Genomic DNA, 14235 nt, shown 5'->3' on the forward strand with positions numbered 1-14235 from the left:
TTCGCCGATCATTCGATTATCGCTCACTGGAATCTTTTGTAACTTTTAAGCAGCGATGACTATAGATGTAAGTGGGTTTTTTTCTGATGCTTATCAAACGACCCTGTTTCAACACCGAAAGATAAAATCGTTTTTATTGCTGTTTGGTTAAGATTTTCACACGAATCGATCTCATCTTTTCGTCCTGTTTACACGACATATTATAAAACACTCAATTTGTAAATTCGATGGAACGAACGATAATTCTTGCGACTTTGGAACGTAATGACCTTGACGATGGAATGAAATCGTTATGGTAAGCTTGAGACACGAGATTCGCTCGTGAATTACAAATAATGCACGGCCACAGTTTTCCGGCTATTGTCATTCGATTCATTTTATATTTTTTCAGTTACTGCGCTTGGTTACTGACTTTTTTATTGTGGTACGTCGCCGTAAGGTCATTACGCCGTTTTAATAATTTCTTTCCGGTCCGGCGAGTCGACATTTGCACAAAACAAGCAATAAATCTAGTTCGATGAACCGGCGGGATAGGGTGAATGCACCCGATAATCCGATAAAAAATGATAAGAAATGCAATTCGTACCATCTACGTGATAAGCTGAGTCACCTTTCGGATGTGATTCTCAATCGTGCTGCTTTTTTGTACGTTAATTTCGTTGCTTCAAGTTTTACGCGAAATTAAGTTACCGGACAACGGATGTAGATTAAATCTACATTGTATGTAGGAATCATTACAAAAGAAATTGCACATGTAATTGTTTTCATTAAAGACAACTGCAATATCAGAAATCTTGCAAAAAGCCTAGTTCGCATTTTCTACGATTATTTATAAAGCTTCACCGTCGCTTTTCTTAAGTATATTTAATCGAATAAAATTCTGACTCACTTTTTCGTCAGTCTTGTAACATGTTACGACAATTTCAGTACGGCATTCTAGACAAATAGAAATACTGCACGAGAGTTTAATGTTACTCTGACGTAAAATATAACGATAATTAAGAGGAGAATACATTTAATAGCATGTTTAACGATTCGTTTGAGAAACGTTGAAATACGATTAAAGTAACTCTCGTCCACGATTTTTCCTGACCCTGTCCGCCTTCAATGACCTCGCTGAGAACTTTCATTCGTATCCTTGCATCGTGGCCAATTACTCGTCCAACTGGCGAGTTTTTGCCTGGCAGCCAGTATGAAAGACGCTTACTAACGTTGCTCTTACTATTAACCTCGTAAACGACAGCAGCGTGTGTATAATGGTAGAAAGGACGAAAAACGTGTTTTCGTTGGCGATCGGCGGGTATCATCGCCAAAATATCATTTTTGGAGCATGACGTAGAGCTTTATCGTTGAGTTACCGTAATCACGCAGAATACGTACGCCAGTTCCTTTATCTCTGTTATTTGGTTTCTGTTACGTATCGACTGATTATAACACTCGTGTGTGTAATCTTCAGAAGGAATTTACTCGTGGGAGTACCGTTGGAGAGTCATCGACAATTTTTCGAGTGCAAATGCTTGAAAGTGAAGAGTTACTATGAAGTAAAATAAATTTTCGATTGTGATTTGATGAGGTTCAGCGAATTTCCATGGATTTCGCGTTTTCTCATTCTTTTGTTATTATTTCGAGAAACTTTCTGCATTCAAATTATCCAAACTAGCAATGTCTCACAACATACTAGTTTGATTATTTTATACAAAAAATTCAAGGGAAATTCAAGGTCGAATTTTAAAATGACAAAACACTGCTGACCCAAATAACTACATCCTACTACATCATAATATCGCCGTTAAAGTTCCGAAGTTCACGGAAAATGTGACGAATCTTGCAATAAACGAATGTCCTACTTTCAAATTATTCGGACGTCAAACTTCTTTTTAAAATCAAAATCGAAGAAACACAACAGAAATAACGGCTGGCTGATCTCTTAACACCCTTATATCGATCGAAGATTTCTCTTTGAAAAATGAGCACCGGTGGCGTGCCCCTAAATCCCAAAGAATTATCCTTGCTTCACGGCGTGTTGCCAGAAGAACGAACGCTGAGAAATCTGCGACGAGCGTGATCCGCCGACAAAAGGGGATCATCGTGCGCGCTGGAAACAACGTGGTGCAGGTTCCTGGACCGGTGACCAGCGTGTCCGCCCACGCGAGGATGCCGGTCGTTCTAAAAATATACAATCCAGTCGGAGCATACGGTGCTACCGGTTTTAAATCTCGCCCGCTACCGGCCAGGAACCGATTCAATGCTTTCCGTGGAAATAAAACGAAAGACCCGGGCCACACCGACGACAGAGAGCCACTTCCGAGCCGCTAAACTCGTGGATCGTTAACGTTGATCGCTATAAGGATAGTTAGACGACTAGAATCGCTGAGCTAAATATCATACGATTCGATAGACTATTGCAGGTTGAAAATCACAGTGGTGTAAGGCCACTGTGTATTTTCATAAAATAATGTTCTGCGTTTATTATTATAAAGAGTTAATTAAAGTCTTTCAAGCGATGAAAATGTATCGTGACACTAAGTTGCGACATATTTAATTATGGAACTGAAGGGATGATACCTTTGAAAAATAAACTATGTATTTAAATTGAGATTTCTGTTAAACAGACAGCTAATTAGAATAGTTTGACAATAATTGAAAAAGAAACGGAGTAGAAATGATCTTGCAGGCGTTTAGGAGAATTCAAGATGGTCTGAGTGAAATATTATTAAAAAAATGTATTTGATAAAATTAAGGAAGAATTTGATGTTTTAAAGTATATGTTATGTCAGAATTTAAATAAGAATGTGCAATAAACAAGACAGTGATATGAGGATTATTTGAGATTTCGGACTTTGATAGTTTGATAACTCTATTTACTAAGATATAGACAAAGATAGGTAATTTAAAGTTATGACCTCTCATTTCTGAAAAAGTGTAACTTCATAGATAAATCAGCTAAGTATTACGCAGAGCTGAAAATAATGCAGGTCCAATTGGTCAAAATAGATTAGGAGGTTTGTGGTCAATCGATAAGTGCTATCTCGTGTACATATCATATACAAGTATGGTTTTCGTTCCAGCTCTGCATATAGTAGTTTCCTTCAATACTTCGTTACTTAGTGATACTGTTTTACTTATCGATGAAGATAAGATAAGCTTATACTTCCTTATAAACGCGAGGAAAGGAGAGGAGGCAGTTAGTAGTGATCGAAGTTACTAGAGTACAATTTGATAAAACAGTGAATCTTATCGCTTTCATGTAAGTTAGCAAAATCAATCTTTTAACTCGTTTCTTTATCGTATTAGATGCTACATGAAAATGAAAGAATTACTTTTACATTCAGTTCACATTTAACTAACAAACTTGGACTGTCGGGCGGTATTTGGCTGGTATTCAGAAAAAAAACCTATGAAGAAAAGGAAAGTGGAAGAAAGATCGTCCGAAACAAAACGTTAGTAGCACTATTGCTTCATGTATCTATCATTATCTTCGCTCTCGATAATGTTTCACCTCGCCGTTTCGCCGAGAAATCAAGTTTTCCAGCGATGTAATCGTTCCCATCCTCGCTCGAACGCAAAAGGATCAAAGAAATGATGGCAATCACGTTACGAAGGTAACTCGGTAGCCGCATCTCGAGATTACCAGCTAATTAAGATCCCAATAAAATCTAATCTACGCGCCAGTCATAAATCACCGTACGGACAGACAAACGAATGAAAGGGTTCGCGACGTGCAAAAGTAGTTCGTGCACGCGTTCTCGATCGACGTTTCGCTAATCCAGTCAATTAATATTTTTCTGCATCCGCGCAGGAAAATTTGATTAACGGTAGAACCCGTGCATCTGCCTAGACTTAGATTGTGGCTCGCGTGAAATTGTTGCCTATAAACTGTAGCTGGGATTAAGGATCGATCTGTCAATATCGATGTGGCATTCTCCATCAGGATAGACCCGCTTCTCTTCTCGTCGACTCCAGTTTCTATGGTCCGTGGCAGTAATGTCATCTCTCTGTAACGCCATCCCCGATACACGAAGGACTCACCTAGCCTTTAACTGCCTCTCTCTCGTTCGTGTTCTCTCTCTTGATCTCTCTCATCTGATATCCAATGACAATGTCTCTCGGCGCCGTTCCCGCCATTAATCTATTCTCCTCTTGTGCCTTGTCGTCAACCTGCCCCGGTGAATGCAGATAATCCACGATCGTTCGTCGATTCGAGTGACTCGCTTGCTCGATCATGTTGGAATCGGTGCATCGTACTTAGGATAATGCGTGTACGTATACTTTGCCCGTTCGACGGTTTCGTTGGACTCTTTGTCTCGCGAGAACGGATTTGCAAGTCGGATCGCGAAAAATGATTATTCGGTGCCAACAAGCTATTGTGTGACTACTATGCGTAATTCTGGAAACTTGTACGGATAAAGAGTATCTTGATTTAACGTATTAATCGATTGTTTACGATAATATCTTCCTAATGAATGTAGTACTTAGTTCTAAATTTGACTTTTGTTTTGAATCTTGATCTTTGTTTTTGTTTCAGTTTTTTATAAGCCCGTCTTAGATTAAGAGACATAATCATTAACTATTCTATATTACATAATATTAGCATTGTATAGGTCAGTACCGCAGAAATAAAATGTTACAGGTTGTAAGTGATAATATAAGATTGTTTATATAAAGCATTTAGTAATGTCAATTTCCGATTCTGCATTTTTTCTTTTTTTTTTTTCTTCTTGTTTGATCCCATTGTCCCCGTGCAGAGTAATATGCCGATACTTATTTATGTGGTTTCATTGTACAGTGCGCTGGGTGTATCGTATGCATTGTGAATCAGCGCTCACAGTAGGAGCACATTGTATTCTTGTTTCTCCTCCTGTTTACCCATTCATTGGTCGCATAAAAAATTGTCGCTTAGCCAAGCATCACGGTCCCAGAGATATCTGTCGCATCTCCGCAAATTATCGCGAAATTAAGACACCGTGGCGACTTTGATTTATTCGTCGTTCGAAGTCGGTATTTTCACGTCCGTTTTATCTCGTGTCTTAGTTTCGATGGAAAAACTGAGTAATTATTAGGAGAAGAGTGGAAGCAGGAACGTATTTCATAAGTTAAATTATACAACGATGTTACTCGAGCTACTCTATCGCGATAATGCGAGTCGTTCTCGATAACTTTTCACTGTCTATAATTCCATTTCCCGAAAACGTGAATGTATTGGTAAAACTTCATCAACTACCCCCGTGAAGTTGCTCGTAGAAACTACGCAGTTACGCTCGAGTGTCGCTCCGTCGTGTCATACGCGCCTCTACGAACCGTTCCGAAGTGCATACAACCGTGCCGCTCGTTTGTATGGATTCCCTCTCACTCTCTCCTGTCGAGATCGCATTGCTACGTGCTACACGCTTTGCTTTGCTTTGCTATGCCTTCGCCAGCGTTTCGCGTCGGATGCTCGAAAGGAAAATCTTTTATCCTTGAGAGAACTATCGTTTTTACGATACGACTAATATACAAAACCGGAATAAAGAGAACAAAAGAAAAACGACAACGTTAGGAGAGGTTACAAACCTGGAGAAATGGCGCGCAAAATCTTCTGGCCGCGCTGCATTCGCTGACTTTTTCGAGTCAGTGCATCGTATCGATGTTTCGTCGACGCGTAAAACACGGGACATCATGCCACGCTCGGTTTCGAAAGTTTTGATTTTCCTTCCATCTTTTTTACCCTACTTGACCCTAACCGGTAAATTTACAACGCTACGGACCACGCGCAACCACACGATCACACATACGCAACGTTCACACACACACAGCCCCACTAGCGACTGTTCTTTTCTCCCTTTCCTCGCATCGTTCGAGTCCGGATGCGCGCGCATCGTTCCCCCACTGCTGGAGCAACCGGCCGCGCGAGGCTGGCGGAGTGGGGTAAATCGGTTGCCGCCGCGAGGCAGAACGTGCGGGCCGAGTGGCTGAAACGAAAGCACAGAATCATTACCACGCTAGATCTCGAGGAGTGTAGACGTGTTTCTCGTTACCTAAGCTCAGTCGAGAGTTCTCGTGTCGCATTACTTTCTCTCTTGCACTTTTGCTACGTACACACGTGTGATAGTCGCGTCAAAGAGGACAGTCGCGAGACGCAACGTGTTATATAGCATCGACCGTGTGCGTGTGTGGGAATCGAAGAAACGGACGAAAGAAGTCAATTTTCCCTGTTCTATTCCCTCTCGCGCGGATATTTCGCTTGTGCTCGGTGTAAGAGAAAAGCAAATTGACGCTTTTGCCAATAGACTCAGTTAGTGCATCGTGTGTCGTACATTTGACCGGAGGACATTGAACTTTGTGCCATCGTCCCACGAAACGTTTTCGAACTGTCATCCATCCGTGCCTCTCTGTGGAGATCGTCGGACGTGCGAGCGCGCCCCCATCTATCTCAAACTTCGATATTCCAGTGAATCTCGACCGTCCGTGAAACGGAGTTCGATAATCGATCGAGTTCAACGGCGGACAGATCTCACTCATGGAAAGTGATCCATTCGAGGATCCACCTTATAGGCGTTGCAGGCGACGTGATTAAGACACGCGCGTCGGATAGAGAAAGAAATCAAACTAATCGCACGCACAGTCGATCGTGTACTTATTTATTTGCTCGATCGCCGTAAATCCGCGGATCACGATTTTCGTCAACTGGTTGGCGCGTTGCGTTCTTCTCTGGCCACGTGCGTTTTCTCTACGGACAATCAGTGACGACGATAGAGACCTTCGTAACCGCGGCGACGAACATTGAGCGTGCGCCGTTGAAGCCCGAAGGCACGTGTGTCACCACGAAAATACCTTTTGTGTCGAGCTCGGAAAAATTCGTGCTCGCGATCCCCTTTGACTCTTGAACCGTCGATATTTTTTCGATTTAACGGCGATTCTGTGCCTGCGGGGAAAAGAGAGTAGCGTAAAACAGAATCGAGAGAGAAATTTCAAAAAGTGGTAGTGCCTGATCCACTGACATTGGTTCGATTGCAGTGCCGAGACGAGAAGAGAGCAGCAGAGTATTCAAGATCTGAAAATCGTAGTGCACCTGCCACGATCGACAAATGGCCATCCCATTCATATTGCCGTCCGACGACGAAGCGGAGGTGCAGGGACAGGACCTGGAGCAACTGATGCTCGCTCTGTACGCCGCTCTGCAACAGGTCCTCCGAAACAGGAACGACCAGCATCCGTCACGAAATCGTGAGTTGAACGATTTATTAAAATTGGTTTGCATCTTTCTTAAGATTTTCCTACGCGTTCTTGTACAAATGTCGAACTATCCAGCGCAATGAACAACATGTTGCGTTTATTGCATCAACTTTAGTTTATCTTTTGATAGAAAGGGACGAACAATCGACTACCGTACTTTACGTGGTCATGTGGCTCGTTGACACGTGCTACGGCCGCGTCTTTCTTGTTCTTTCCACTTGGTCCCGGTCTCATGGCTAGGATGTATCCATTTATCCATTGGATAGATCCAGTCTTACCACGATATCCTTCCGACGGCTTTTCAGAAAGATGCATTCGAAGACCAATTCGAAGGGCGACCAAATAGAGGCAATTGCATGAGAAAATGACAATACCGTCCACGAGACGTTTTCTACGGGGACTGGTGGATCTAGTCGAGAGAATATAAAAAGAAGTGTAGACACTCGAAAAAAGTTAAGCAAAATGCAAAAAAAAATATTAAAATGCTTAACGTAATTCTTGTTATGTAGATCAATTTTAAAAGTTATTCGCAATATCGCAGCTATTGCTGCGACGCGAAGGATTTATAAATTCAGTCATTGTTGTTTTTTGAACAGATGCTGTGAATTTTTGATACCTATATATAACATATATGACACAAATGATCTTTATCTGACATTGTGTAATTTATCTTTGTTATTTTTTTTTAAGCTATTTTTTTTACCTTATTTATTTATTTATTTATTTATTGAAGAATGTATGTTCCCTTTTCTTTGCATTGATTTTGTAAACACCGATTGAAAATTGTTACTTTTTAATAAACTCTGAATACGTTGAGATTTATAATACGTGCGACGCAATTAATTTCCACTTCTCACACGCTGCAGCCGCGGGTATATACACTCGAGAGTAGGACAGCACGCTGCATATCCACTAGAAATGCAACACGTGGTTGTCGCGCGGTACAACGCGGATAACTTTCGAGTGGAACAACGCGACTCTGCAGCCAATTTCCTTTTCAAACCTGAAAGATACTTTTAGAATCATGTTTTTCATCGAGTTCCTATAAAAGAATCATAGATCATTCAAAAATTCTCGCTTCATATTCATTTCACACACGAAGTTATCCGAAATGCTTTTCTTCGATATTTTATACATAAGTAGGAGCATGAGTATGTCACCGAATTCCAATGTTAGTTTTTTTATCGATCCTCAGGGAAAAGAGAGAAAGTGGGTTATGTGGGCGTTTAGTAAAATATTTCGGTGGTTGTAACTTCTGATTGCAACAAGATATACTCGAATTGCGACAAAAAATTACAAAATGTCAACTTTTTCAGTGATATATATCTTTGTTCGTTATTTTAAGTATCGCATGTACCCTGAAACATGTACTGATCAATCTTCAATTCTCGTTCTGTTTCGTCATTGACAGCAAAAAGACATAGAATTAAGTAGTCTGTTTCAATATACATAGCATTAATAACAGTAAAAATCGAATATATTTTCCGTGCACATTATGCTATGATAGTTTGCTCTTATTAAAAATTAAGCGTCAAATATATAAATTATGGTTTCACAGGTTCGATATATAAATTCTCTGCCAACAAAGAATTACTTCTTAATCAATTTCCAGATGTAAAAAAACGATTAATCGCTATTGAAGGTGCAACAAATTCGTCAAAATTAAGGCGTAGGATATAGGGAAGTTCGCTTTGTATTATTTAGTAGGACTCACGACGCACGCAAACGTTCGTAAAGTCGCGGAGCGATCGTCGTTTCGTCCAGGTCGTTGACTCACGTCGGCTGTTGCACGATTTGTCGAAAATTCTGATACATTTGACAGCGGTCGTTGTCCCATGAGTCAGCGTCGAAAAATTTCGGTCCATCGCGATGGTTGCGAGATATCCCGACACCTTTTGCCGTGATTTCGCGGACGTTCGAGAGAAAAAGGACACGTAGGTTGTGAAACGCGCGTGTCATCGCGTGATTTACATTTGCCCGTCCTTTCGCGTGATTAATTTGATTTCAGTTTCAATGTCTTCTTAGGTCCTTGATCCTTGATGCTCTGAAGCTTTTTCCCAGAATTTTTAGTAATTTATATTTGCTGTTACATTCGCGCTCGCTTTAAATAACATTGTTCAGTAGTGTTTTCTTTGCTTGGAACTAATTACAACTAACGAAAGCTTAGCAATGACGCTATTCAGTAAGACGATCGTAGATTCATGATTTTTATTTGTTCCAGTGAAATGATTAGAATGATAAAGGTAACTAAAAAATGTCATCCTTGTTCCCTCATGATTTTTAGTTGCGTGTATCGCGATCGACTCTTTGCAATTCGATAATTTTTATTATATGATCGATCAATAAATTTTAGTATACATTTTGCAGCGAAACTTTTTGAAAGCAGAAGTTTAGTTTCGGGAAGAAAACTTCCCTTCTCTGTCGTTTCATCGATGAAAATAAAATCAAATAAAGATTGCCTCAATATCATTGGCTGTAACATCAATGTTGTAAAAAGGGTTAAACTTGTGGAAGGAAACTTTCAAACTGCAATCCGTCTAATCACAATTCTCGTACTCACCATCATGTGCACTTGCTTTCAACTTTGTCCATTAGTTTCTCAACTGTCTCTTCTCGATGCAATCCTTCTTCATTGTAACAATAACCAAGGAAATTTTGCTGGAACATACCACGCAAAAGACTGGCGCAGAGAGAAAACAGAAGATAAGAAGAGAGAGAAGGAGAGGAGCGAGCCAGAGGCGTAAATTGCGGTAACTTATATTCGGCGCATAATGAAACGCGGCTTTACGAGGGTGCAGCGAGCGAAAGGGGGCGAGTATAACAGATGTAGCGTGGGTGTAGAGGCGAGAGTATGGCAGACGATGTCCGGCCATGACCCTGCACCGCTGCTCGAGCCTCCTTTACGGCGAAAGAGACGGCGCGGTCGCTCGGATCGACAGGAGAGTAGGAGGAAAGAGACAGAGAGGAGGAGCGAGGAGAAAAGACCGATGGTCAGGCACACACCGGAGTAAAACGCGCCATAAAACGCGATGCAACGGCTCGTTCCCCGAATCTCGGATGTCGATCGTCCACCAGAGATTGCAGTATCGAACCGTGAACCGTGCCGCGACGATTGCTCGACGAGTGCCTCGATATCGTATCTTACACGCTTTCAAATAGTACGTATGTATATGGTGTATGGTCAATTCTGAAGAAGTTCATCAACCATGAAATAACTTTTACGATAAATTTTGAGGTGACTTTTTGAGTAATTTAATGTAAATTTGTTGAACCTTGAAAGTTATTTACGATTAAGTAGTCTTATGAAATTTGTTTTTCTTTCTTCCTTCTTCTTTTTGTTTTAATACTACAGTAGATGTTTTACGGATTATTTATCGATTGCTCGTTTTGAAGTAGCGTTAATAGCTATAAATGTAGTTTTATTCAGAGAGCGAAAAAAGCGACGTCAGACTGCCAATTAGTCGAGACAGACTTTAGTTTTAAATTAGTTCAGAATTACTTGCGTAGCGACCGTAATTTTATAAACCACCTATAAAATGCTTATGATCGAGGGTCAATGCACCCTGCTCGCTCGAAATGCGCGATTAACCGCGAGGAAACGTCGTCAGATAGCATTCTGAATCCATTTTGCCGCAGTTTCACGGCAATACGTCGCTAACGAGCCTTTGATCTCGCCGAGCAGCGCATGGAAGTGTCCCGAAAGAAACCACAAATTGCATCCGGCCGTTGCAAGTGTGTTACTATTGTTTTGGAGTGACGCAACATTCCTTGAAAATATCACGCTCCTCAAAACAATTTACGTATGTATTTTTCCAGTGATCACGAATCCCCCCCACTGATTTGAGACATTTTTTTTTCTTTTATCGATCTCCCAAAGATATAATATTATATGTAATATCAACCCTCTCGGACTCGATAAAGACGTTCTATACTACCAAAAGCCAAGAGAAAATTAGATGAAAATTGAGAAGAATCCTTGTTAGAAAAATTGAATTACGCGTCTGTTCATTATTTTTCAAACGAAAATAGATGGCGTACGGTGTATGTGCGAGGGTCAATAACCATAGTTTGCCAGCGTGGTTTCGAGAGAAGATGCAGAATCTGGCGGACCGCGAGCGCGCCGTTGCATCGAGTCGGGGTTGGTTATTTATAGAAACAGCTGTGGCCAGCCCCGTTCCGAGTCTTCTCCCGTGACATTTGCAGAAAACTTCCACCTCGTCATCGTGCTCGCGTAAACGCGACCACGGTAATAACGATTACGCCGCGTTACCCGATCACGCTCGCTTCTTTTTTCTTCCGCCTATCCGTTTTCACTCTCGTTCTCGGCGATTCGTTTTGCTTGTCTTATTGTTGTCGACGTTACGTTTCAACGTTACGGATAACCCCTTCGCTAATGTTTTCGCTGCGAACCATGACGCCCGCGCCCCTTTCCCATCGCGCGAACCGATAAGAGAATCGAACTGTCCATGCCCCGCGATTCCGCTCTAATCGGAGGCGTTTAATTTCTCGGTAAGAGAAAGATCGGATATCGTCCGTAAAACGATAACCCTTCGACACTGAACTTCGTATTATGTTACATTGTCGTAAAGCCTGCGCTCGTATCGGTGCACTGAATTTCACAGTGAACTCGCCGTCCTCCCGGAAGACCAGTAGAATTCGCCTTTTCTTTTTCAAACTTCTAGCTTGCTCTTTTTTTTAACTTTGTATATTAACATATTTATGATGGGTAATTTTATACAATTATGTAATAATTCTAGGGACTAGAATTTGAAATGTTCGATTTTGAATACGTAATAATTGATCATTGAAATTGATGTAAGACGTTCTGCTTCTCTTAGAGACAACTGACAATTACCGGTAATTATCGATATTTTATCCACATCGCCGATTTCGCTAATTTTTTGAATATGTTGTCGGAGACATGATTCTGAGCAACTTTTTCCTATACATACAACCGCCACTCGGCCTTAGTTTCCGAGATATACGCAAAAACCTGTTGGTACCAGTACAGTGAATTCTGCGTATAATTGTACGTCCGTGGCAGCGTATGCGTCAAGCTTGCCTGGTCTTATTTCAGCCATAAACAGATATAGTCCATATGTTAGCAATTAATGTTTTAATGTGCTAAATTGCATGGAAGAATTCTGAGAAATTGATGTGCCAAAATTTCGACCATTATATTATCTACATGGATACAAAATTCCTTTATCTTTTTCTATGCTTCCTTTAAAAGAATTTTTCGATTAGATGTTACTCGAAAAAGTTATGCGAGCGGAATTCTGATTGTAATTCCTATCGATCGTTGTATTCTGAATTTACTTCATCACGGCTTTCCCAGCGGAAATCCCGAAGACGATCGATCCGGAACACGAAGAACGAAAGCACCGACCGTAGTCTATAGACTTGATGAAATATTGAAAGAAATTCGTCATTGACGATCGTCCGGTCCTCGATGGCCGTCTCCTTCCATTCATCCAACGAGCCTGGCGTTATTGGCGGAGCCCTTAAAATATTCATCGTACCAGTACCTTCCTTCTCTTTTTCTCTTTTTTTTTCTTCTTTTTTCGTGGTCGTCTCGTTGATAGTTCGTTACCGTCACCGGTGAGTCGCGTTTTATCTTCACGTCAGCAGAACAATGCCGTATCTTCCTTATCTATCCGTCAGAACCAGGTTTATTGAATTTTCTCACTTATCTCTGGCCTTTTTCGCTTCGATAGAAGCGAAACATTCACGAGATTCTCGTTGACGTCCCAGTCCACGAAAGACGGTTAGCTCTAGATGAATCAGATCAACACCGTGTAAGTATAATTCCTGGCAATGTTCCCGTTCTGCTTTACGCAATGCTCGTGAAAACATGTCTATTAATGCATAAGGGAAATTCCGTTACTTCCGGAAGTTAACTTGCACAATATGAATCGTAGTAGATAGCGGATAATTCATTTCCTAATATCTTTCAAAATCTTTATCATATACAATTGCAACCGTCGTAGAATCCTTAGAAGATTTCTAAGAAATTGAATTCCAAGTATTACAACATTTTTCGGAGTCATAGTTTAGGGTTCCACAGAATTGTATATGCAACGCAATTTTAAACCTGTACACAAATTCTCGAATATCTAAATTTAAAAATTCACAGAGTAATCATAAATAGAACTTCCTACGAATTACCGAAAATCCTAATTCCACGTATACTTTAGTAAAACTTCTACTTCTTTTATTTTTATAAAACCACTAAAATGTACTCGGTCAGTCGTTATCGAGATTTAAATGAACTTCTAATCGATGCAAGTGTACAGCAATATCTGTCACGATGTTTTTCTCCAAAACAAACATCGAAACGATGTTTTTCGCATGACGGATTGTTTTCGACTTAACAAGCTAGTTGCCCGTGGTTCCGGCCAATTAACGTTCTTCTTGCCAGGTCGATCCTTATCCGCGGCGTCGCGTCGCGTCGTTTTTAATTAAAACTCTAATTGTACCGCTCGCCGCGTGCTTTTCACGGATTTCGGAGGTCGTTCGCGCGAGCTGGCCCCGTGGAATCATTAATATTCATTGAGACGAAGCGGTGAGCGTACTCCTGTCTTCTCCCCGCTCTTTTACTGTTATACATTTTTACGCTCCCCTGAGCGTATTCTTCGTAGGCGGCTCGAGCACGCGTCTCCAGCCGTACATGAAATTCGGCTGATTTTATCTGCCCGGCAACCCTTTTCCTTCGATTACCTCAACCCTTCGTGGTACGGTTTCGCTTATCGCGGCTCGCCATCGTGATTTTATCGAGCGTGAAGATCTACCGCTGTTTTTCCTCACGAGCTCCTCCAAAATACATCCTGATTATAGCGATCTCTAAACAAAGTGTACTTCTAATTTTTTTCGAGTGATTTCCATTATTCGATCGCTTTCGAATCGTTTGTCGAAGGTTTTCTTCTTTTGCTTAAAAGAGGGAGAAAATTTTCTAAAGTTTCATCTCGGTTGATGAATATTGCTTTCATTATCACGATATGAATATTCATGGGAAATATTCAA

General features: G+C 41.0%; 1 protein-coding gene across 4 annotated transcripts in view; it reads left to right on the top strand.

The window, feature by feature from the left end:
- The window catches only part of LOC117157691 (uncharacterized), a 125560-nt gene that overhangs the window by 3574 nt on the left and 107751 nt on the right, over positions 1-14235 (top strand). Inside the window, exons 1-3 of one of the 4 annotated variants that reach the window (XM_033335908.2) lie at positions 3197-3247; positions 3333-3440; positions 6994-7203. In XM_033335908.2, the coding sequence (XP_033191799.1) occupies positions 7065-7203 (139 nt within the window). In that variant the 5' untranslated portion in view covers positions 3197-3247; positions 3333-3440; positions 6994-7064. Of the gene's footprint in view, positions 1-3196; positions 3248-3332; positions 3441-5926; positions 7204-7517; positions 8022-14235 lie in introns of those variants that run through there. The other 3 variants (XR_013058603.1, XM_076619165.1, XM_076619166.1) reach the window with 3 other exon arrangements.

The sequence above is a fragment of the Bombus vancouverensis genome, chromosome 6 (genome assembly GCF_051014615.1).
Source record: "Bombus vancouverensis nearcticus chromosome 6, iyBomVanc1_principal, whole genome shotgun sequence".
Classification (NCBI taxonomy): Eukaryota; Metazoa; Arthropoda; class Insecta; order Hymenoptera; family Apidae; genus Bombus; species Bombus vancouverensis.